We start from the raw sequence: 25,186 nt of genomic DNA on the forward strand, positions 1-25,186 counted from the left end.
CCATTGTACCAGTCATAGTCTGAATGTACCATAGTATGACAGTACATTGAAGTTAAAGACTGCTTATTTGTTATGGAGGATCTGCACACAATGTAAATCTGGTTACTTGCCCAAATGTAATAAATAAGATTAAGATAAGCAGACTTCATTATGTTTTTGTCTGTCAATAGTTGAATCAGCACACTAAAGCTGTTAAAGTTGAAAGACACAAACAAGTGACTTCAAACTGATTGTCTACAGCGTAGATGAAAAACTACTGCAGAGCATTTTCCACAGCAGGCTGTAAATTCCAAGACAAAACATGATAATGGCATCTAATCAACCAATAAGTACCACAGATGGAGGTTATATGAAATGAAATCATTTGGCGGTAAAGATGTGGTTAATTACCAAACAGGGAGGGTCTAAACAAGATGCCATTGGTTGCATTATGGGAGGTGCTGGATCCAACATTTTTTGGAACTTAATGGGGACTAAACATGACAATCAGGGTATAAATGCCTCCGCTCCTTTAACTTTAATCATTCTAATTTATCCTTTGCTATACCCCTTTAAGGTCAAAGGTCCGTTTAACACATACACGTGATGGCTACTTCATGTATACTTTGTTCCTCAGAAATATTGGTTGTGCACATCAGCAGAAATAAATGCTACATTTTTGCAAGATAAGCCCATGAACAGCAGGGGCTAAACTGAATGTTGGATAAGAATTCCCATCTGTAGCACACTCCGAACAAGCTAGCAGTACTAGCAGCTCTGTGAGGCTTACTGAGGCACAGCAGCGCTAAGAGCTCAATGCTAACAGATATTTTGGCATCATAATTTCCATAAAAGTGCCATTTGCATCAATTGATCAAGTTAATTTATTCACACAAGACGCATTTCTGGAAAGACAAAATAATTTTACTAAACACTTTATTTTTTTACAAACTTTTTGCTAAGTCAAATACAAAGTCTTGGGCATAAAGGGTTATTTGGCCATGCCAGACAGCCAGCTGAGTTTGAATAAAGACGGAGCCGCTGTGTCTTCTTCCTGATCAGCCAGCTGTCTGAACAGGCTGCCCGGCCGGAAGCTCTCCTCACTGTGTGCTACGGAGGATGGAGGTGCCTGCTGGAGGAAGGAGAAGACATCAGGTTGCCATTATGAGCATTATGAGCATAATGAGCATTATGCCAAAATAAAGAAACTGAGAACTTGTGCGGACTACTTTCTCTGTTTCCAAAGGGATCTTTAAACGGTTTCACATGGTCACTGAAAGTGTTATCATGGAACACCTGATCTAACACCTGGACTATTCTAGTGTCTATGGGCTACACCGAACAGTCTCACCATTTTAGAAACACTGTTTGATGGAAATATTTGCAAGTTATCCGTTTATTCAAGAGTGAGATCAAAAGAAATAGAAAAGTATTTTCCCTCTGTGTACCCTGTACAGAGATGAGGCCAGGTTAGCCTAGCTTAGCACAAAGAACGAAAGCATGGGACACTGTTGGCCATTCAGCTTCTACTAGCTCCAAAGCCATCTGATATTGTTATCATGTGACTGTTGGTAAGACAGCAAGTGACTACGAACACCATTTCCCAAAATGTCAGTGTGTTGTGTCAGGGTTTTTTTTTAATAGGGAAGCTTCAAATGTGACGGTTTTGGACAAATCCCAACTTTAGCTGCATAGAGACATCTGCTTTTTTTTATTTTTGCTGACCCTGACACAAACTTTACTGATAAAGCATGAATCTGAAGACGGAATTGGTCCATTTAAAAACAGGTAAGAATAGCCCAGGGTCTCTGCTGCCCCATGGAACTCTCCAGTCAATAGTCTGACCCTGAGTTACATTATGAGCCCAAGTAGAGAGTGGTAGATCAGTGAGAATCATTTAATTCAGTTAATAATCACTGTCACACTGCAAATGCACCAAAGGTTAACTGAGGCACTACTGAAAATACAACAAACACATACACACATACACGCACACACAAACTTGCCTGGGTTTCTGGCACTCAAAAACGCTGGGAGGGCAGAAGGTGTAACAGAAACATTTAACCAGGGTGGAACAAAACAAGAAACAGAGAAATGAAGACATCCTGTGGTAGTCAGCATATGGAACAACAACACTGAGACTCAGTCAGACTCAGAGCAGTTTCACATAGCTGACCCCAGCTCTGTTACTCACCAGCTGGTGAGCAGCATCAGAACTCCGGGAGGCTGACTTGGATTTACGCACATTGGACATGCTGAGAGGCAGCAAACCGAACCTGCAGAGGGCAGAACACAGGAAACTATTATTAAAATACAGATATACATAACTGACAGAGGGGGGGGGGAACTGTGCCCTCTGCCTGGTTAACACCAGTATGACTGGGTACTGAAACATCATTAATTTTTGGGTACTGACAAAAACCTGGCATTGAATTCATGCTCAGATTCATACGCTTTACTTATTTTTTTGATCAGAAAATTTGGAATTTAAATAACTTGTAAACAAATTCAGATTTTATCAGTTTGTTTTCTTTATAACTTCACCGTTAAATAAAAAACATGCAACTCCAAATTTGGTTATTTATACTTTTTCAGATAAACTAGAGGATGAAGTGTTCCTTTATGGATTAAGATATTCAGACTTTTCATGCTAAATAACTAATTCTGTTAGTGTTTCTCCCATTTAGACCTGCTTATGCATCAGTACTGGTATAGTACCAGGCATATTTTGTGGCTCAGTAGTGAAGTAGGTGGTCTTTCAATCAGAGGATCGTCGGTTTGATCCCCGGCTCCGATAGTCCATGTCAATGTGTCCTTAGACAGGACACTTAAACCCAAATTGGTGCCTTTGGTGTCTGGGTAGAATGTTAGTTAGTTCTCATGGGCAGGTGTTCCGTAGCCACTGCCATCAGTGTATGAATGGTGTGAACGGGTGTTGGAGTGGTTGGAACACTAGAAAAGCTCTATACAAGTAAATTCAACATTTTAAAAAGGACCAACTGCAAGTGTTTCAGCATGTCCAACAACTCCACAGTCATCATGTCAAGTCAATTTCAGGAGTCGCATTCTCCCAGTTTATAATGCTAAACTCGATATTCATAGCAATAACACAGAAGCAAACAACTATTCTCTATATGAAGATATATAGTAATGTCTACCCGAGCAGAAAATAATTCACTCTCCCCCTGTGTGTGTTATCATCAGAGCTTCTCTGTTCTTTGTTACAAAACCTGAATTTAGAATTTAGCACTTCTAAATGAAAGCTTAACCTTAACGTAAGAAGAACTAGCAGGTTTCCTCTCATATCCTCTCCGGTTGTCGTCTCAGTGATAGTGTGGTCGTTTATGCTAATGGCACTGACGTTAACATGTGAAATGTTCCACAGAGCACCTCGGATTCACTGACCTGATCTGGCTGCTGGCCAGTGGCAGGATGTTGTACGGCTCCTGGGAGTTCACACTGCTGCTCCTCAAGGCAAACTGCTTCTCTGAGCCCGTCAGCAGCCCCAGCAGCACCTGAGACACAACGTCACATCAACCTCTGAACTACCTTAGGAAGCAAAGCAGCCCTGTGTGTTATGTTTGCTGTCTAGACAATATGGAGACAACAAAGACATTATGAGCTCATCTCTGAGCAAATGTGAAAGCTGGTTCTATACATTTAGGTGCTTCTATGTTCACCAAAATACAACCACACTGCGTTTTTCTGTGTTGAAAGTACCGAGGTCCTCTGGGACAGGCGGTTCAGGTTGGTGTTAAGTGGAGGAGTGAACACGTCCAGGTCAAACGGGTCGATGTAGCCCTCCAACCAATCACAGACCTCGTGGAATCTGGAAGACACACGACACAATGTTTACAGCTTTCAGAGACGTTTTTAATGCTGCTGAAAGAGAACGTAAACAACCGAATATTGAAAGAAAGCTGGGAATAATATCCATCAGTAGCTCTAGAAACATATTCCTAAACTTTTCATTTTTCATGATTACATTATCACTTCAAAATGCCTTGTTTGCTGAAAGTTTGTTCAGGTTTGACACCATAGCTTTTCAATGGAGAGCTTTTTGTCCTCCAACTAGCTTAAGTTCTTATAAGGGAGATCCCAGATTTCCAGCCAAAATCAGCACCACCACCCACAGAAAAATACTTGCTGGAGCCTCAAATTCTTTGCATGTGTGCACTTATGTTGTGCACTCGTGTGTGATCAGACTGAAGTCTCCTATGTCCTTAAATACACAGCCCTTCTACAAACTTGAATTTTGCTATTGTGCAACTGTCGAGTTAAATTCATGTATCTAAATTTCAGCTGCAGGGATTTGGTTTGTGGACTACGGTTTTGAAGCAAAGCCACAGGAAGAGCACCGGGCGTTGAAGCAAATTTGACATACTGTCTAAGCAGTAGAATAACAACTTCCAGGTCAGTCACCTGATGCCATTGGGCTAAAAAATGCTTTTCCATATAGACTTACAATGGGATTGAGACGTTTGTAACTCAGCTGATAATAATTATGATTATTTTTGGAGGTGAATCAACTTCCCAGTACAAACTCAATCATTAGGTTCTAAAAGTTGCAAAATGCCCCAATAGCTGAATCCAGAGTCATTTTCCTTTTGTTTCTACATTGAGTCATGGGTTGGGTGAAATTCTCCTTTGGCCCATAAGAAAGGGTCTGACTGTTCTCAGGTCCCTCTCCTTTTTTTTTTTAAGTGAATTTATGCGGGTCCTCGTGGATCTCTGAAGACCTCTAACTAGGCCAGCATGTATTGCACTGTGGCCTGGGCCGTTGGAGCAGGTTTGTACTTTGCCAGGTTGGTAATCTACCCTGGATGATTTGGGACAGAGGATGGTACCTGGGGTCTTGGTGGGATCGGCTGCTCTTCCCTTCCTCCACTCTGCTTCCCAGAGTGGTGTTGAGGTAACGAAGATCAAACAACAGCTGTATGGCTCTGTTCTGAGTCATAGGAAACACACCCTCCTGGATGGAGGGACAGAGACAAACAGAGCAGAGGAATTCAGGAAGCTCATGTGGATCCTAATGAATGAGAAGAACATGCACTTCCCTCCACAATCCTCTTTACACCAGGGGCCCTCTAATCTGAACCCTATTGGACCAGCACCCTCCTAAAGACACAGATATTCTCTTCAAAAATAAACACAACAGTGTGGTACTCTGATTACCTAAAAGATAAGAAACAAGGTTTCCACTATCTCACTACTTGATTTTTTTAAGCATAATTTGCAAAAAACGTGTAAACTCGGTTTTCTTTTTTCCTTGAGTATATGCTATTGAGTATTCACTTGGCTACACCTCAAAGGAACAAAGGACTCCTTAAAGCTACTGTGAGGAACTGTCATCTCCTATTCATTTTGGCGGTGCAACTGGGTAGGATTGCACACAAAATCAGATGAAATCATGCAGGCTCCTTTAACTCAGACTCCAGCGGGCCGCCAGCAGAGACCAGTCCACCGTGGACAGACCCAGACCCGGCTTTTCTGTGGCCCCCAACCTGCAGTCGGAGCTCTGGAGGGAGGAGCTCTGCCGTTGTTGTTGCTATGCCGGTCACCGCTGGGTGCCGACACCCCGCTGCTGGAGACCCAGGACGTAGCACTGGGCCCACTGGAGGGACGGGAGAACCAGAACCAGAACTGAAGCGGATAGACTGTCACCCTGCTGTAGTGAAATGGGAGGTTTTCTAAACTGACTCTGGTGCTCGGAAACACTACCACTTTTGTCCACAGGGACCGCCAAAATCAACACCAAATGAAAGTTCCTTCTAGTAACGTTAACTAAATAACTTAATGTGTGCACTACAAAGAGAAAATAACGTATTATGTCACAATATTACATGAACCGAGTATAATGTGTTGAACAAAAGTCACGGTCCTCATTGATCCGTTAGTCAATGTATGTGCAATGTTAATCATGTGCATGAGGTCAAAATAAACTAACAAGTGTGAACTGGGATTACCTTAATTTACCTAGCTTGATTTGCAAAGTGAATATGAGGAAACATCTGTTTAGGAAGATTGTGTGATAATAAGTTTTTCATCTTACAATATAAACTTCCCACAATTTAATTTTGTGTGTGCGTGCGTGTGTGAGTGTGTGTTACCCTGCTGAAGGCCTGCTGTGTGAGGCTGTGGTAGTGGTGCAGGACCTGAGCCAGACAGGCCTGCAGCAGCTCCTGCAGGGTGGGCCGGGGCAGAGCGTGGCCCCCCACCCTGTTCACCTCCACACACAGCTGGAATAGCAGCGACTGCACGAACCAAGATGGCTGTGGAGGAGACAAGCTTCACATCAGATCATTGAATGGAATCAGAAATCATTGAGCTTCCTGAGGTCGTGCTGGCTGACCTGGACAGGAAGACGGATTTTGGATGTGACACTGCTCCCCGACTCTGCTTCTTCCTGGATCTCCAGATCCTCCCAGTTTGTTGCTGTTGTAAGGATGGCACCGGCAGACTCAGCATGCAGCGCTGTGGCGAACTTATCCAGCAGAGACTGTAACAACACCACACACACAATAGTCATTCTCCTTTTTGCTCCTCTAAATATCTGAGTCTTAAGCTGCTAAATGTTGCACTATGTTCACCAGCTAGTCCCTGACTGAGTGAGCAGGTAGAGTACAGTGGGTTTACCAGTGGTGTTTCACTGGAAACAGATGCTGCAGCTGCTGGAAATAAAGCCGAAAAGAACAGCATTGTGTCCTGTCAAACCAAAACTGTGAGCTAAAGACTCTGAGCTGAAGGAACTACAGAGTTAATAACTGTCTGTGGGTTTGTCACTACAGGCAACACCTTTTACATTACACATTTGATACAATGTTAATAGAATTATGTTGATTAGTGCAGCTGTAACTTTTTACTCAATTCCTGAAAGCACATTTTTACGGTTGCATTACCATCACATGTGGAGAGATCAGGGGTGATACCCTCTGTCTCTGTTCAAGATAGTATCTGGTGTTGGATGACAATGGTCTTGATCCTTGGCTGTAAGATGCAGTTTCTTTAAAAAGCTAGTAAACTGACGATTCATTTGTTACCTGTACTGTTCAAAAAAATTGAACCTACAGTTTACAACCCCCGGGCTATCCTAGTCTCTACCAACAGTCCTCAGCACAAACAGACTTAGTCCAACATTCATCAAATAAAGTTTCACATAAATACATCTACATGTCTGACAGTGTCTGACTTTGGAGAGGGCGGAGCTCCAGATGCGGTACGCCTCCATGCTGCAAACGAGAAGCTCCTCCTTCAGCCCCGCCCACTTGGCCTGGGCGGGGCTGACCTCCGTGGCGGCCTTGGCTTTGCCCAGCTTCTTGCCCTGTCTGGGGGTCCCCTTCGCTGTGGCTTCAGACCCCGTCTGTTTTCCCAGGATGCAATGCTTCAGGTTGGGGCAGAGTTCACCCATGGACTGGCACAGCCTGGCCATGAAAAGGACTGAACTTAGGCTGGCTGGGCTGGGGTCAGGTGAGGCTGCGGCCAGTTCAGAGCGGATGGAGGACAGGATGTGGCGGACACAGGCCAAGCAGCCTCCACGTAAAGCGTCCTCCACTGCTGGAGAGTCCGTGAAGCGGTTAAAAGAGGATGCTGACGAGCTCTCTCTGGGACCAGAGGAGGTGACTGGGACTGAGCTAGAGTCAGACCCTGCAGAGCACAGCACGAAGGGTGAAAATTAGCACTATTTAGGATGTGACAATACTGGCTCTGTGTACTGTAACCTACATGGCTGTACTAAAAACTGAAAGAGAGTCTAAAGCAATGCTAGCAGCTCTGTGAGACTGCACACACTCACACAGTGGAGCTTTGAGCTAAATGTTCATAATGACAATGTTAATATGCTGATGTTTAGCAGGTACAATGTTGACCATTACCACCGTTACTATCTTTAGCATGTTGTACTAAATACCACCTAACTAGTACCAAGTCCAGCTGAGGCTGCAGGGAATGTTTTTCAGGTTTTTGATCTGAAAGCCAATCATGGAAAAATACAAATTTTGACCTGAAGATCACCATAGTTATTAGAATTAATCCTGAGTAGAACCACTATTCATGATATATGATATGATTTTAGATATTTCCCTTGAAACTAGAACTCTCAACCTGCTTGTGGCACTGTAGTAAAAGTCAGGGGATCAAAGTCATTGGGAAACTTTGTTTGGAATTTGTGAATGAATCAATCGAGTAAATGTCTAAATATTTCACTGACAAGGAGAAAGTTATGATCCGCTACTGACACTGAAATAAAAGTCAGATCAGAGCAACAAAGTCAAAGTCACTTTACGATGTGAAAAATCCAATAGTAGTTGAAACTTACTCAAAACCAAACCAATGTAAACCTCATGGTGGCACTACAGGAAAATGAGTTGAGATTCATCAGTCGATTATGAATGTTTGTCAAAATATCAAGGCCAGTGACAGTGCTAACCTTAGACGTTAAAGATACGCAGAGATTCCAAAATTCAGGACGTTTTCATATCAACTATGCTGCACCATCAAATTGTACATACCCCTGCTCTGCAGGAGTAAAACACACACACACACAGGTGTGGTTTGCAGACAGTGTAGCATGCATGGCAGGCTAGGTGGGCTGGCTAGCGCTAGCATGTGGCTGGCTATGTTACCAGTTAGCTCGCCGGTTACAATAATCTCTCAACAAGCTCTGCAAATAGTCACGACTTCATCAAGCTTTCAGCACCACCTATGTCATATAAGGAATGAATGAATTTAGTTATGCCCCTCTGTGGTCTGACCTGCCTCTGACAATAGTGAACTGTCTGCAAGCTGGTATTTCATTATTTTGAAAGATCTCTGAACTTTGGCAGATCAGATATGCTTGTCTCTTTAATGCCAGTATTCAATAATGACCTCAGCCTCAGGCTCAATGACAAATCGGCAAGATTAGTGACAGGTGTTTAAATACTCAGAACTTGATCACCTCATGGAGACTAGATTTGGACTGACAACCCACTCCCTGTCCTAAGGAAGACATCCGTTTTAACAATACACTGGCCTAAACAGACTAGCAAACAGTGGCTACATTTGAACTGCCATCACCTGTGTCTTGGGAGGGAAGGTAGTGTTGCAGGTCATCTAGCCTGGCCTTTAGCTTAGCATCCAGAGAGGAGCAGAAGTTTTGAACGCAGGGTGTCAGGGCCTGGGTCTTCATGGCCAGGCTACTCCTCTGGTGCTGCTGCCCCCGCTGGGTCACGCTGACCCACCCTGCATCGCTCAGCAGGTCCCCCGGAGACTCCGACCACAGGAAGGATGCGACATCTACCTCATACTGGGCCCCGCGGCCTGAGCCGGGGTTGGTACCTGAAGAAGTTTGGATGGTCTGGCCCTCAAGATCCCTTACAGCTGAGGTGAGGAGCTGGACAGAGCTCACTGAGATGGCTTCAGTTTCTTCTTTGGTGATGGCCTTGAGAAATGGGAGGATGGAATCATTTGATATTACCATACGTCAAATTGTATTGCATCAACAGGTAGTTCTGTCACTACTGTACGATTCAACATGACATGATATATCAAGGAAGCAGGAATCCATGCAATGTCATTGTCATCAATGGAGAAACGCCTTTAGATGCTGAAAACCGCTAACAGCTATACCAATTGTGAAGCTAGGAGAGCACGAACCTGCAGGCGCTGAAGGAAGAGTTGCTGCAGGAAGTCATCCCACACAGCCAGAGGGCGCTCCAACAGCCGCTGACACACAGTGCTCCAGTGCTGACTGATGGACTCGGTGGACAAGAGGTCCCATACAGCGTCTCTAATGGCTGCCAACCCCTTCAGGCTCTTCACAAAGACCAGAAGACTGCTAACGCCACGGCAGATGTCCTCCTTACAGCTGAGAGTCCAGTAAAGATTCAAAGGGCATTCATTAGATATTAATAGATAATCAGTCAATTAAAGTTTAATTGATTCAAGTTTTAAGTAATTTTTTACAAATTCAAAATATGATATATTATACAAGTACAGATTTTTGGCAATTTTAATATCCATGTTGCCCCTTTTCAAGCTTTCACTTCCTCAAACAGTAGTGCTTTGGTCAGGCCTGTATTATATTTGAATCATCATAATCAATGCCCCAGTAATACCATATATGGCTACGCGTCCTGCCCCTTATGTCCGGAAGTGGTCATTCATGATAAGGCACCAAAGAATAGAAAAAAGAACTTTACAAGTTTGGAGATTTTAGTCCTGAGACTATGGAGACCCATAGAGCAAAATCTATACGTTTAACACTGTCAGCAGCAGAATCAAGGGACCTGCTGAAGCCACAGAATGGGAAAAGATGCTGTGCCACTTGAGGGTCATACTGTCACTTAAATAAAAAAGATTAAGAAGAAAACTAATTAAGAAGTGTTAAATCATAGTATGATCTCCCATCAATAAAGGAATGATGCGGATTTGCTTCAAGATTCTTCCCTTCCCTCCTCTCAGCTGCTGAATGGTCCGATAAATTAATTTGTTTGGTCTCTGTTAAAGCTGTTATCCATGTAGTGGTCTCCTGTGTTAACAAATCTGCCAAATATGTCAATCACTGACATAATCTGACATACAGTGTTCATCATTCAATCCTAATTCATTCATCTCTGTATTCATTGCATTTATTCACTCATAACATTTATTAATTTAATTTGTATGTAATGTTATTTGTGCGTGTAGTTAGGGGTTTAGAAAACCTTTTTTTATTTATCTTTTGTACCAATTAATGTGTTTACAATGCATAGTTTTGTAGTCCTTTGAGGATTATTAACAACTGTTACATAATTTGGTATCAATACATGCATTTATGTTACAGCCCTCACTCCACAGAGGCTGGTGAAAACTGCTGAGAGTTTATACATTTAGCTATTACTCACTTGTTTATAACAGTAGACAGGTGTGTATTAGTACAATTCTTATGATTCCTATATTTACTGCTGCAGCATCATTTTATGTCTTAGATTCTAATTAGACTTCGTCCACTTGCATAATTCTACTCAACACAAAATGATTTTATACATATCTATAAGAGTACTTTTAGAAGGAGCCCGAGAAGAGTTTCATTGCCAACGCCTGTTTCACTGTTATAGTTGTGCATTTGGAAATATAGAGCTTGAAAGTTGAATTCTCAAATAAAAGCTGAATATGAGTGGAGTACAAATAACAGCACAAAATATAAAGGCCAGGTAAAAACTATTGAAAATGAGTGAAATTACCTGGATCATTATTACTCACATGGTAAATTCAGCATAATGTGTATTTCTAATGCACTGCTTCCATCAGTAAAGCAACAGTCATGTCATACTCACCACTCAGCTGCTCTCACTTTCTCTTTTCAACACAAATACTGTTTTATTCACTCATTTATTCCCATTGATTCTACTTTGCCATTTTTATGACCTAAATTAATCTGACAATGAAAATCTACTTTTTAGACCTTGAAAACCATTCAAGCAGTCTGTGATTGTGTATTATAATAAACACATGCATGTCAAACTTTGAAAGCACCCGACAAAAGGAAAACAGAACAGATGTGAAACAGATCAGCAGTGTCCTGATTGGCTGGAGCTTACGTATGGATCCACTGCTGCAGGGTGTCCCGGAGCTGCTCTCTCTGGATTGGCTGAGCCAGGGTGCGAAGGGCGGGCTGGAACTCAGTGATGGAGGGAGGCAGGTATTTGAACCAGCTGCCTGTACTCGTCTCTTCCTGCAGCACCCTCCTGTCTTTAGCTGAGCAGAGAGATGGGATTGATGGCGTCACATTTTCTTTATCATGGATATTTGTGCTTCATAATACATCTGTGTCTGTTGACTTATCCAGAGTCTGACTTTGGACTTTCTGACTTAATGCGTAATGCTTTTGAAATATACTGTAACCAAACCCTTAGTCTTCAGTCAAATCAATGAATATGAACAATATGAATATAACGGAAAGAGCTGACATAAAAATTGGATAAATATCCACACATCTGCTTAGAAATCATACAACAAATGTATTTTGCCCAATAAACATCATGTTTTGAGTTCTTCTTTAGTTTCACCAGTGCGACAGGAACTGCCCGTGGATTCAGAAATATGGCTTAATAAAAGGCCTCAGATGCAGCCCACAATTTACTCTATCGCAACACTATACTTTCTGTTTACATCTCCTAATATCTGGAACACTGATATCATCATCCTCTGTCAATGCAAATACAAATAATTGTTGTGTGTTTAAAACCCATGGACATACAGACAAGTAAAGGAACTCACACATTCTTTTTAATTGGTTAGCTTTGAAAAAAAACTGTCCTAGAGCAACTGACAAGCTAAATAATGATCTTTGGAAAAGCCTAACTAATTCTGAAAATAAAAAATAGTTGACATCATGTAGTGCCTATGCCAAAAGTTAATAATAGAAGTGCAAAGTGAGTTAAAACAGCCTAGGGGTTTAAAATAATAAGATTAATAAAAGCTCTCAGTAGGGAAATCCCTAAGAGTCCTGACAGCTTGGCTGTTACCTGCGTACGTGGTGGAGGTGACATTCTCCAGGGTAGAAAAGAGCATGCCACAGCTCAGGGCTCCCTCCCCCGGCCTCGGGCCACCCTCTGGGGGCAGGTAGAAGACGGCGTAGGCCTGGAACAGAGTAGTGACCAGCAGCTCCACCAGGCTGCACACCTGGGCCTTGATCCCTGCACCTAGACCGAGTAAAAGGTTTATATGAACGGACACACACTTATGACAGGTCACTTTTGCTTTAGAAGAAGCAATACTTATTATATCCCACCATGTGTGTAAAAAAAAAAATGTTTTGGCACACTGGGATATTAAAATGCATATATGTTTTCGGTTTATACAAATGTTAGAATACCGTGCTGTGGTTGGTTGAGTAGCTGATGGATAGAGGCCTTCCGAGCCAGCAAGAAGTCAGCCAGGGCCTGGCGTGGTGAGCTGTCCTCCAGCAGCATGGTGGACACCAGGGCCTCGGCGATGGCCTGATCAGACACCGCGCGGCCCCGCAGCAGAGACCTGCTGTCCAGGAGAATGGTGGACCTGCAGGAGGACAGACTAGTTACTGACCCATGACTTCACGGTCACTAACTAGTTGGGTTTATTCATTCTTTCACTTCAGAGGCCTGGAATTTTTCCATTAGAATCTCTAATTAAACATCCACTACCTGAAGTGTCCCGTGGTGGCTACCTGCCGGACCAAAATGGGGAAGCGGGCCAGGACGGGGCTGTAGTGGCCCCCTGTAGCGGCCTCCAGCTGCAGTAGACTGTGCAGGTGGCAACACAGCAGGTAGAGCTGGGTGGCCTGGAGGTACTGGGACGCCTCCATGGCGCTCCAGATGCGCTCTGGGATCTCCAAGAGGAGCTTGATCTGGGAGGCCATGGTGTAGAACTTCTCCTGCCACTGCCTCTGGTCCTACGACGGGATGACACACACACACACACACGACATATTAGAACCACCAGAGAATGTAGATGTACAGCAGTATGATGAATAAGATGTGTGAGGTCACATAGTCTAGAACCATATTAAACTTTCATTACATCCTTTATATAGATATGTCAACAAATGTCATCAAAAATATTAGAATGTAATGATCCTTATGTGTCAGCAATAATACAGACAGAAGATGTGTTTGGGCAGGTAACAATTCAACAGGTAAGGTGTCTTCAGATAAATTCGGCATAAAATTGATCCAACAGCAACACTTCATTTGAATTAAGTTTTGCATTTCTTATCTGGCTCGGGCTGCTAGCTCCTGTGTGTTCTGCCTCTAAAGAGGAGAGGACATGTCTAAGAGTCAGGGTTTTAAAGACTAATAAGCTTTATGCAGCCATCTTTCCATGCCGAATAGGTCAGCACTCTTCATTGAGTCGTAGTGAGTGTTAATGAATAAAATATTGGAGGGGTATGTATGTATGCAGGGGCGCCGCTAGGGATTTTGGGCCCCATGAAAAGAATCTTTACAGGGCCCCCAACACAGCGGCAAAAATTTTTCAAAAGGAATTGTTACCAGGACATGGAAAATAAAACATGTGTGATTATATGTTAGTTAATAACTTAGTGTCATTATTTTTTCTGTATTATAATTTCATCATCATTAGGGGCCTCTCTGGGCCCCCCTCCATCATGGGCCCCTAGAATCCGTCTCCTTTACCCCCCCTTTTCGGCGCCCCTGTATGTATGCATATAACTCATAGAATAATGAATAGCCACATTTCCAGATGAAGTCTGTTTTTTCCTGTGCTCGTCGGGCTGCCGCAGGTTTACGACTAGAGCAAATGTAGCGACGTTAGCCGTTCACCTCCTGCCTGCAGCCGCTGGCGCTGGGTCTGCCTTGCTTCAGCTTGCGGCAGTACTGGTGCATGTCCTGGATGGACAGCATGACGCTCTCCGAGCACTGCCTCATCTCTCCGATGGTGTCGGCGGCATCGATCAGGTCCCGGTAGCGCTCCCCGACCATCTGCCTCAGCTCCTCCTTCTTCTGCTCGATCTCCCCGCGGACTTTGCGTTCGATCCGGCGGATCTCCGCGGTGTTGTATCGCTCGAAGAGAACCGCGGGGTCCCTGATCTCCGAGACCCGGAGAGACAGTGCAGGATCTTCGGCCATCGCACCTCCAAAACAACTTCAGCTGTTCCAGGAAGTCTATCCCGGAAGATTGGGGGCAGTTACCCTTCCCTCCTCCACGTAGGCACAAAAAAAAGACGACTTATTGGTCAATCAAGCTGTCCGTCAGGGAACATTTCCGTGTAGGTTAGAGCCTCTGAGCCAATCAAATCGTCCTAAAGTGTATCGTGCTAATAATAATATAGGGGAAGAAGAATGCAGTTGTTTTGATGACTTTTAATTCTACTATAGTCATTGCTGCTTTTATAAGTATTATTAATGTTTCCTTCGTTACTCTGCTTACTACTGTGATTATATGAATCATTTATGTCATATACATTGAATGTGTTGTATCTCTGTTTTGCTGTTCATTCTGTACAATTCAATTCAATTCAGTTTATTTTGTATAGCCCAGAATCACAAATTACAAATTTGCCTCAGAGGGCTTTACAATCTGTGCACATGCGACATCCTCTGTCCTTCCCTCACATCGGCACAGGAAAAACTCCCCTAAAAAACCCCTTTAACAGGGAGAAAAAAGGAAGAAACCTATGGGAGAACGACAGAGGAGGGATCCTTCTCCCAGGATGGACAGAATGCAATAGATGTCATGTGTACAGAATGAGCAGCATAACAGAGATACAACACATTCAATGTATATGACATAAATGATTCATATAATAAGACTACTTATAATAACAGCAGCAATTATTACAGTAGAATTATAGTTGTGAAAATAGGGATAGTAATGTGATTAATAATAATAATCGAAGTAGCAGTGGGTGTCAGTCGGCTCACAGCAGGAGGCACGACTACGGTCCAGGTACCACAACGATTCATGGAAACCTGCAGAACGAGAAAGCAAAAGGGCTTCAGGGTGGAAGTAAAGCTAAAATGCTTAATGGTACAGGTAATAGTAATAGTAATGTGACTAGTAATAATAATGGTGGTAGCAGTCGGTGTCAGCAGGGCCGTAGCAGGATGCACGACCACGGTCCAGGTACAGCCACGATTTATAGAAGCCTGCGAAGCGAGAAAGCACAAAGACTCCAGGGTACAAGCAAGTCAATAAGCGTAATAGTACAGGCAATAATAATAGTAATGTGACTAATAATGATAGTGGTAGTAGTAGTGGGTGTCAGCAGGGCCTCAGTAGGTGGCACGATGACAGTCCAAATATAACCCCGATTCCTGGGAACCTGCGAGGCGAGAAAGCACAAGAACTCCGGGGAAGAAGCAAAATCAGTAATGTGCATAAATAGGAGATTAATACATAAAGATGGAGGGAGAGAAGAGGAGAGAGGAGCTCAGTGTATCCTAGGTAGTCCCCGGCTGTCTAGGCATATAGCAGCATATCTAGGGGCTGGACCAAGGCGAACCTGAACCAGCCCTAACTATAAGCGCTATCAAAAAGGAAGGTCTTAAGCCTGCTCTTGAAAGTGGTGAGTGTGTCTGCCCCCGGACTGAAACTGGAACCTGGATCCACAGAAGAGGAGCCTGATAACTGAAGGCTCTGGCTCCCATCCTACTTTTATATACTCTAGGAACCACAAGTAACCCTGCATTGATTGAGCGCAGCTCTCTAGTTGGGTAATATGGAACTATAAGTTCCTTAAGATAAGACGGTACCTGGCCAGTTAGAGCTTTGTAGGTAAGTAAAATAATTTTAAATTCTATTCTTGATTTAACAGGGAGCCAGTGCAGAGAAGCTAATACTGGAGTAATATGATCTCTTTTCTTAGTTTTTGTTAGAACACGTGCTGCAGCATTCTGGATCAACTGTAAAGATCTAAGAGACCTATTAGAGCAGCCTGATAATAAGGAGTTACAGTAATCTAGTCTAGAGGTAACAAATGCATGAACTAGTTTTTCTGCATCGCTTTGAGACAGGATTTGCCTGATTTTCGCAATGTTACGTAAATGAAAAAAGGCTGTCCTTGAGATCTGTTTTATATAAGAGTTAAAAGACAGATCCTGGTCAAAGATAACTCCAAGGTTCTTAACGGTAGTGCTGGATGCTAGAGCAATGCCATCTAGAGAAACTATATCGTTAGATAATTGAATTCGAAGGTGATCTGGGCCTAGTAGGATAACTTCTGTTTTTTCAGAGTTTAACATTAAAAAGTTACAGGTCATCCAGGTTTTTATGTCCGTAAGACATGCTTGAAGTTTAGAGAACTGGTTAGTTTCGTCTGGCTTAATTGATAGATATAACTGGGTATCATCTGCATAACAATGAAAGTTTACTGAGTGTTTTCTGATAATATTCCCCAAGGGAAGCATATATAAGGTAAATAAAATAGGTCCAAGAACAGACCCCTGTGAAACTCCGTGACTAACCCTGGTTTTCATCAAGCTTTCATTGTTTACATATACAAACTGAGATCAGTCTGATAAATACGACTTAAACCAGCTAAGTGCGGTTCCTTTAATGCCTATAAGATGCTCCAATCTCTGTAATAGGATTTGGTGATCAATGGTATCAAATGCAGCACTAAGGTCTAGCAATACAAGTACAGAGACAAGTCCTTTGTCTGAAGCTATTAGAAGGTCATTGGTAATTTTCACCAGTGCCGTCTCTGTGCTATGATTCACTCTAAATCCTGACTGAAAATCCTCAAATAAACTATTGTTATGCATAAAGTCACAGAGCTGATTTGCTACTGCTTTCTCAAGGATCTTAGAGAGGAACGGAAGGTTAGATATAGGTCTATAGTTAGCCAACACCTCTGGATCAAGAGTAGGTTTCTTAAGAAGAGGTTTAATTACAGCTAGTTTGAAGGCCTGTGGTACATGGCCCGTTAGTAAAGACAGATTGATAATTTCTAATAAGGAGTTGCTAATTAAAGGTAAAACTTCCTTAAGCAGCCTAGTCGGAATCGGGTCTAAGAGACAGGTGGAAGGTTTAGACTTAGAAATAGTTAAAGTCAATTGTTGAAGGTCGATGGGAGAAAAGCCATCTAAATATATTTCAGGTTCTACAGCTATGGATCGATCGGTACTGGTTGAGGGCAGTAGATTATACATTTTTTCTCTAATAGTTAGAATCTTATCATTAAAGAAGTTCATGAAGTCACTACTACTGAGGTTTATAGGAATACACGGCTCAACAGAGCTGTGACTCTCTGTCAGCCTGGCTACAGTGCTGAAGAGAACCCTAGGGTTGTTCTTATTTTTCTCTATTAATGCTGAGTAATAGGCTGCTCTAGCATTACGGAGTGCCTTCTTATATATTTTAAGACTGTCTCGCCAGACTAACCGCGCTTCATCCACATTGGTGGAACGCCATATCCTTTCAAGTTTTCGCAATATTTGCTTTAAATCGCGGGTTTGAGGATTATACCATGGAGCAAACCTCCTTTCTTTTATTAGCTTCTTTTTTAGAGGAGCTACAGAGTCCAGTGTCATTCGCAGTGAGCATGCAGCACTATCAACAAGATGGTCAATCTGAGACGGACTAAAGTTAGCGTAGGAGTCCTCTGTTATATTGAGCAATGGTACTGAATAAAACCCTGAAGAAATCGCTTCTTTAAATTTAGCTACAGCATTATCAGATAGTACACATGACATTTATTGCATTCTGTCCATCCTGGGAGAAGGATCCCTCCTCTGTCGTTCTCCCATAGGTTTCTTCCTTTTTTCTCCCTGTTAAAGGGGTTTTTTAGGGGAGTTTTTCCTGTGCCGATGTGAGGGAAGGACAGAGTATGTCGCATGTGCACAGATTGTAAAGCCCTCTGAGGCTAATTTGTCATTTGTGATTCTGAGCTATACAAAATAAACTGAATTGAAAATTGAATTGAAGTTATCAAAATCATAAATGTCAATACATATCCCCGTGTAAGCTCCATCTAAACTCCACCCTTTCACAAAGCCTTCCACTTCTCACACATACATGTCTCTGTCTCCTGAGTCCACTTTCCTCCTAACCTTTCACCTGCATTTAGTTGAAGTCCTACCCTCATACTTTTTAAGACATGTAAAATACTCCACTTGGAATAATGACCTGTGCTTGAGATGTTTATTTTACATAATATTCTTAAAAGGACATTTTCCTTCTCTGTGATTAAAGAATAACCAATATGGAGAATGTAGGATTTTCATTAACAGAGTGCACACACATCCTTCTGCACAGTGAAGCTTAAACATCACCGTAAGGAGCCAATCGCAAGTGAAAGGGGATTCATCAACATTAGTGTTTGCTGTTTTATTATTATTAATATTTTGCAGTTGAGATCTCATTTTGAACCCTGGGGTTATTTTAAAGCCACCACATGTACATGCCTCCATCACGTGCCAACCACAGTCGACTGCTGAGTGAACTTCACAGTAGTGCATTGCTCTACTTTGATTTATGTATTTAGTGCCTCAAATGCAAAATACAAGAAAGTACTAAATTAATGTAAAGAGGCTGTGTAGTTTGTGACAAAGTAAGTAAATAGCACGTCATATGATGTGGAGTATGTTGACAAAGTTATGGAAGTCTATTAGAAAATGCTCATGGTCAAGTGAGATGGAATGTTAGAATTGTTACTAATTATGTCAAAAGTATGAGATAAAAATATATGTTCTGACTTATAATCTTTTTATTACATTATGACTGTAAGAATTCTCATTATGTGTCAGTTAATTTAAAAATGTGACTTATTATGAGTATTTATATTTGTATTATAACAAATATTATAACAGCCCGCTGCTCCTCAGGGATGGGTTAAATGCAGAAGGGAAATTTTATGTATGTATGTATGTATGTATGTATGTATGTATGTATGTATGTATGTATGTATGTATGTATGTATGTATGTATGTATGTATGTATGTGTGTGTGTGTGTGTGTGTGTATGTATGTATGTGTGTGTGTGTGTGTGTGTGTGTGTATGTATGTATGTATGTGTGTGTGTGTGTGTGTGTGTGTGTGTGTGTGTGTGTGTGTGTGTGTGTGTGTGTGTGTGTGTGTGTGTGTGTATGTAACCATTAAAGCTGATATTTATACTTCACAAAGTGAACAGAAGGAGCGCTTCAGCAGCTGTTAGCCAATAAGAACCCGCTCCATGGAGGCTGTGTTGTCTACAGGTTCACTGGAGTTAGTCTGCATCATCTTATGATAACTAAGGACACACACACACACACACACACACACACACACACACACACACACACACACACACACACACACACACACACACACACACACACACACACACACACACACACACACGTGACACACACACACACACACACTGGACGTGAGGCTGTCTGTGTGAAACGCGACACGGTGAGTCAGTGTGACCAGCAGGTGAGACAGGTAGACCTTCGGACCCGGAAGGAAAGGCTGAAACTGGCGACTCGTTTTACAGGAAAGAAACCGGCTGTTAGAAACAACATCTGATTAACTAAGTAAGTATGCTTTTACATTTACAGGACATCGAAATGTTACTCGTTTCGTCACATTTCATCTGTGAAAGCTTCTGGAGAATGAAGTAGTGAACTATAATATCTAATGTCTACTGAGTCCGCCGAGTTACCAGTGAACACATCATGTAGTGTGTGATGTTTTGGGGTAAAGTAACAGATGGTTTTGGTGTAAAAGTGCATTTCCACTTTGTTATAATTGTGCTGTAGCTACAGTTTATCAGCAATGGTTGACTTACAACATGATACACAGTGAAGAAATGCAGTAAAGGTCTACAACAGGGGTGTCCAAACTTTTTTCACTGAGGGCCACATATAGAACAATATACGAAAGGCCGGGCCACTCACTAGAGGTGAGGTATATTTTGGTTCTGCCATTCTAGGTCATCCGTTTGTGTTTATTCGCGTCTTTCGCGCTAGACGCGCCGGAGAGGGGGCGGGGCTTATCTCCATGGAAACCTCTGTCAGCAAATCCATTTATTTCACCATCAACCATACAATAAATACATACTATTTATGCTTTATACTTGTTGTGGCAGTCCCAGATATCCTGGGAAACTAAACGCCGTCTTGTCTGAGTTCATAACATCATCTGTGGATTTATTCGAGCCGTATGAACCGAAAATAAACAATTTTACTGTGATTTAATTGCAATAAATGTACAAAAAGGGACGCTGAAATAACAACATAATGATGGTGGTTTGTATAAAGTCAGAATCCATGTTTTGTTAGTTCTCTCTGCAGGAGGAGAAGGAAATCACTTTTAAAATGCCTGTTTTGTGAACGGAGCTCGGCTCGATGACAGAGTGACAGGAGGAGAAGCTCAACGCTGATTGGCTGATTGATGACAGAGTGACAGGAGGAGAAGCTCAACGCTGATTGGCTGTCGCAACACAGCGGCCCGCGAATATTTCACCTGATTCGCGCCGCCAGGCTCGAGTTCGCATCTACTCGCGAATATTCGCGTCTGTGCTTTGACTTTACATGTAAACTAGACGCGCGAAATATTCGCTTCGCTTTTGGTGTGAACGCAGCATTAAGTGCAAGTTTCATGTGTGGGCCATATTCCATTATGTTTTTAGAATTTGTAGCGGGCCAATTAACAATGAAAAAAAATGTGGACACCCCTGGTCTACAACTACAGCTCTCCAATCTGTTTTAAATCAGTACTTTTTACTGTTCCACAAACTTCTATTTAAATAATGCTAAGCATGTATCTTAAGATATCAGGTGTGTTAAAAACCTATTGCAATGTGCCTATGGCCACCCGACTATTGTCTCAGAGCACTTCACCTACATATAGCTGACTGGCTATTAGGACAGTTTTGCCAAATATTACAGTAAGAAATTACCCAATCAGGTGTGTTAAAAACCTATTGCAATGTGCCTATGGCCACCCGACTATTGTTTTAGAGCTATTGTTACTGGGAAACTGGTGGACAATCCAGTTGCTTTTTATGTTAATACTGCCCTCATTACTGCTCTCTGTTCTGAGAGCTTCAATCCACTATCGAGTTGTAATGTACTCACAACTCTCAGTACCTATTCCCATATGATTTCAAATTGGATTCATTTGGTTTTTTTCTCCTACATAGCTGCTGTCTTTTTCACGTTGAAATAACGACGCATGTCTTTCTATTTGACATCAGTTTGTGTGTTCAGTGCTTCTGAGAGCGATGGAGTCCAGAGGCCTGCAGCAGGAGCTGGAGTACCAGTTCAGCCATGTGGTTTCCAGACAGCAGTTCTTCCAGTCTGACTGGGACATCGCTTCTTTCGCAGTCTTCTTCATCTTCATTGGTGAGTGAAGGTGAAAGAAACCGATGTAAGCCGTTCTAATCATTTCTAGGAAACGGCATCAGGGTCCATATTCACACTTTTTTTATAAAAATGCAAATGCTAAATATAAAATGAGCATTTGGACTGCTGCATCATCACGCCACCACCTGTTGGCAATTTCAGGAGCAAACAGGAGTTTGAGCTGACCTCCTCATCACGTCAGGTGCTTGTGTCTCTTCATCATTTCTTAAACCACAGCAGTCAAATGTCTCAAGGACTTCCATACAGCGACACAATGGTGCTCAAATATCCACTGAAATCTCCTGGCATTCAGCCATCTCAACAAAAAGTTTCAAACTTTTGCTTCTGATCACATAAAGATTAACAGTTAGAAATGAAAAAAGTCCCTCAATATAGTTACCGAGTGCTTTACAGACATTTAGTTAGATAAGATATAATAAAGTATTCATTAGATAATTTTTATATATTTATAAATTTTTATATATATATATGTATATCATTTTTAATAAAACATTAAAGACCAATTTCTCCATAGTAGAACTATTTGAGTTGTGCCACTGTCTTGCCACAACAATAACAGAATATTACTAAAGACTAGTTATCCACCACTGGAACATTTAAAGGTATTTATACTACTTTAAGTGTAAAAGCATCAAGAATTGACTGATTTTCATCTGAGGGAAACTGCAACATCAGGCCGTACTGATGTTTTTTTAAATCCCAAGCTCTGTCCTTTGCTCTTTTGCACATCTCATTAATTTAACTGTGCTGTGAGTCCGGCCGCAGACCCTAGAGTTAAACTTACAGAAAGACAAAAGTTGTGCCTTATTCAGCAATAACTGTCATCACAAAAAACCATAACAGCTAGAGCATTCCTCCTTTTTGCAGCAGAAAGCCGAGACTTCGGTCTTTCACATCCTCATGTTGTAAACTCACGATAAAGCCTTTGCACCCTGCTCATAAAAAAACAGCATATGTCAACAACAAAGAAATGAACATAGTTAGTGTGATTAGTTACTCACACAATTTCTGACACAATTTCAATACTTTCATCAATCATTATTGTTTATTGACTTACCTTACCTTTTTTCTTCGGTTGTTCAGGTTTCAGGGATATGAAGCATTTGAAGAAATTACATCACATTAAGCACAAACACTAATGTGGTCTCTGATGGAGCGTTTCTGTTGCAGAGTTCTTCGGTGTGAACGAATGAGCCTGTAGTTATGGAGAGAAAGTCCGTTTGAGCGGATGAAGTGGGCAGAAGGCAGAGCTGTTGGACCCTATGTGATGACTATAGTGTTTAGCTTTCTACTTATGACTTGCTAGTGCAGCACGATGTCACCACTGGCGATTCACTATTTTTTTTATTCATGACTGGGAGCTAGTAGCGAGCTCCTTTCTGACACTGTCAGAATTTGACACAGGCAGTGTTATTCTTGAAAAGTTCTCACAGTGTTTGTCTGAAGCAGCCCAAAGTCTCTCACTCTTTTTTTCTCTATGGAGCCATTTCTGTATCGGCTTAGTTTTGGCAAATGAATTCCCTCCCTCCCTCCCAAACAGTGGACTCTGCAGTGGGTCTGGTTCTCAGGGAATAGTTTTAGTTGTAATACACCTTGACTTTGGGTTTCCACTTTTGTCTGCATCATTTTCTTCTCTATAATGCTAGCTGCCCACAGCTTGTAAAAATACAGCATGCTACTTCATGCTGGACGTGGCTGTCTGCCAAAGACACATTTGATTTTGGAATCAATCAAAGGGACCAAACTCGTCAAAAGCAGTTTGTGATTCACGAATGCTGGTTTCACTGCAGATTGAGCTTGATGTGATGGTCCAGCAACAGTGATCACTGATGACATGTGCTGTGTCTTCTCACTGTGTGTTTTCAGGCATGGTTCTGCTGCTGGTCATCCTGGTCCTCATCCGCTGCTGCTGCTGCTGCTGCTGTGAAGACGAGATGGTACACACACACACACACACACACACACACACACACACACACACACACACACACACACACACACACACACACATAGGAGAGAACTGAAGGAAAACACACACTGTATTTACCCTTTGTACCCTTACAAAACAGTTGTATCCCATGAAATGCATTGCTTTTTGCTAACAATCCCTCAATGGAATATGATGCTTTTTATAGATGTGAAAAGTTTAGAGTAAACTACTGAGTTTGATACTGTAGTATAGGCAGTAGTGAATTAGGTTGTGATTTCAGACACAGCTGAAGGACAAGCAACAAAGAAGCAAAAGTATTTTGGACGTTTAGGCTGAGAAGAGCCCTGTTTACCCCGAACATCCAGACTCACCTCAACACAGTCCTACTCCTTCCCTCTGTGTGGAGGACAGGACGTATAACCGCCCCAGAGAGAGATGCTGTCATGTAGTGAAACAAACTGATTCAGGACCGTGTTCTCTGGTAATAACAGAGCTTTGTGCTTCCTCAACAGCCTCGCAGACGGAAGGTGGGCATAGAGAACATGGCTCTGGAGCCCTGACAGCTCAACTGCACTCGTGTGTCGCGAAGGCTGATGAAGCCAGAAGCAGAGCCTTTAGGGAGACTTCTGTTAAGCTTTGATTTCAATGTCACCAGTGAATCTTTGTTCACGAGTCCTTTGCTCCCCAGATATGGAAATCTAACACTTGCACTTTTTCACTGTCTCACTGCTGTGTGTTGCCAGGATACCACCGAGTAGCTGGAAACACTCAGCTCTCTGTAGTTCACTGAGGTCACTTCCTCCTATTTCATTTCTGAAGGTTTTTACTTAGTAATAAATATATGAAAGTAATAAAAACCTTGTGTTTGCTTTATTTAATTTATTGGCGTATTCCTTCTCATCATTCTATGCTCATTTATGGAGTGCTTGACCCAGCAAACAGACAGAAAGACATGACACAGGGCTGTAATCATCCTCTCCTTCAGTAAAACTCAGAGGTTTCCATGTGAACATACAGATCACCACGTAAAATGACACTTCACTGTTCTGTTCTCTCCTCTAGACAACTTCCCTCAGCATGTTTGTGTGCACAGAGATCTCAGTGACATGTCATTCCCTCTATCACACTGCCCCGGAGAGATATACATCCTGTAGGAGCTATTTATAGGATATTAGTATTTAGTTATTTTATGCATAAGTAATGTTTAATTATTCTAGATGTTTGCTTATTTAGGGTAGATTGTTTGATATATTAAGATAGCTTTTCTATTGATGGTCATTCGTTTAGTTTAATAATATTTTTGTTGTTGTTTAGGATACTTAGTTTTGGGTTTGGTAATTTATTTGGAATTGGGTAACACTGTGGGCATCTGCTGTTACATATAGGAGTAGGCAGGTATAGGACCAGCATGCACCAGGGTGGGCCTATAGTTTTTTACCAGCGCATGAGAGTCAGCGACAGGATTTCC

General features: G+C 42.1%; 2 protein-coding genes across 5 annotated transcripts; one reads left to right on the forward strand and one right to left on the reverse strand.

Annotated features, from left to right (window-relative positions):
* Positions 1-881: 881 nt before the first annotated feature.
* cog1 (component of oligomeric golgi complex 1) lies at positions 882-14,622 on the reverse strand. Of its 3 annotated transcripts, XM_054607842.1 has the most exons (16): positions 14,259-14,622; positions 13,122-13,369; positions 12,815-12,996; positions 12,465-12,641; positions 11,538-11,694; positions 9,613-9,823; positions 9,034-9,397; positions 7,169-7,623; positions 6,332-6,478; positions 6,090-6,251; positions 4,827-4,951; positions 3,700-3,808; positions 3,385-3,494; positions 2,174-2,255; positions 1,986-2,009; positions 1,047-1,111 (listed from the first exon to the last, which is right to left on the reverse strand). In XM_054607842.1, the coding sequence occupies exons 1-15, from the start codon at positions 14,562-14,564 to the stop codon at positions 2,001-2,003; spliced, it is 2,844 nt and encodes a 947-aa protein (XP_054463817.1). In that variant the 5' UTR covers positions 14,565-14,622; the 3' UTR covers positions 1,047-1,111; positions 1,986-2,000. The 3 variants fall into 3 exon arrangements, with proteins under 3 accessions (XP_054463816.1, XP_054463815.1, XP_054463817.1); XM_054607841.1 differs by lacking the exon at positions 1,986-2,009 and having other exon boundaries at positions 882-1,108; XM_054607840.1 differs by lacking the exon at positions 1,986-2,009 and having other exon boundaries at positions 882-1,111.
* Positions 14,623-19,841: 5,219 nt separating this feature from the next.
* On the forward strand, positions 19,842-24,575 carry smim22 (small integral membrane protein 22). Of its 2 annotated transcripts, none has more exons than XM_054607915.1 (4): positions 19,842-19,955; positions 21,633-21,767; positions 23,655-23,725; positions 24,231-24,575. In XM_054607915.1, coding segments are annotated over exons 1-4 (255 nt in total). In that variant the 5' UTR covers positions 19,842-19,954; the 3' UTR covers positions 24,279-24,575. The 2 variants fall into 2 exon arrangements, with proteins under 2 accessions (XP_054463890.1, XP_054463891.1); XM_054607916.1 differs by having other exon boundaries at positions 19,845-19,955; positions 21,620-21,767.
* Positions 24,576-25,186: the final 611 nt, after the last annotated feature.

The sequence above is a fragment of the Anoplopoma fimbria genome, chromosome 11 (genome assembly GCF_027596085.1).
Source record: "Anoplopoma fimbria isolate UVic2021 breed Golden Eagle Sablefish chromosome 11, Afim_UVic_2022, whole genome shotgun sequence".
Taxonomy (NCBI): domain Eukaryota; kingdom Metazoa; phylum Chordata; class Actinopteri; order Perciformes; family Anoplopomatidae; genus Anoplopoma; species Anoplopoma fimbria.

What these genes read in the sequence shown, in the direction of transcription:
- cog1 (XM_054607840.1), bottom strand. Translation starts at nt 14,564, where the DNA reads ATGGCCGAAGATCCTGCACTGTCTCTCCGGGTCTCGGAGATCAGGGAC. An exon ending in CTGCAGCAGTGGATCCATAC is followed by an intron (nt 9,824 to 11,537) that starts GTAAGCTCCAGC and finishes CTGGACTCTCAG; the next exon opens with CTGTAAGGAGGACATCTGCC. An exon ending in CTGGCCAGCAGCCAGATCAG is followed by an intron (nt 2,256 to 3,384) that starts GTCAGTGAATCC and finishes TGCCCTCTGCAG; the next exon opens with GTTCGGTTTGCTGCCTCTCA.
- smim22 (XM_054607915.1), top strand. An exon ending in AGTCTTCTTCATCTTCATTG is followed by an intron (nt 21,768 to 23,654) that starts GTGAGTGAAGGT and finishes GTGTGTTTTCAG; the next exon opens with GCATGGTTCTGCTGCTGGTC. An exon ending in GCTGCTGTGAAGACGAGATG is followed by an intron (nt 23,726 to 24,230) that starts GTACACACACAC and finishes CTTCCTCAACAG; the next exon opens with CCTCGCAGACGGAAGGTGGG.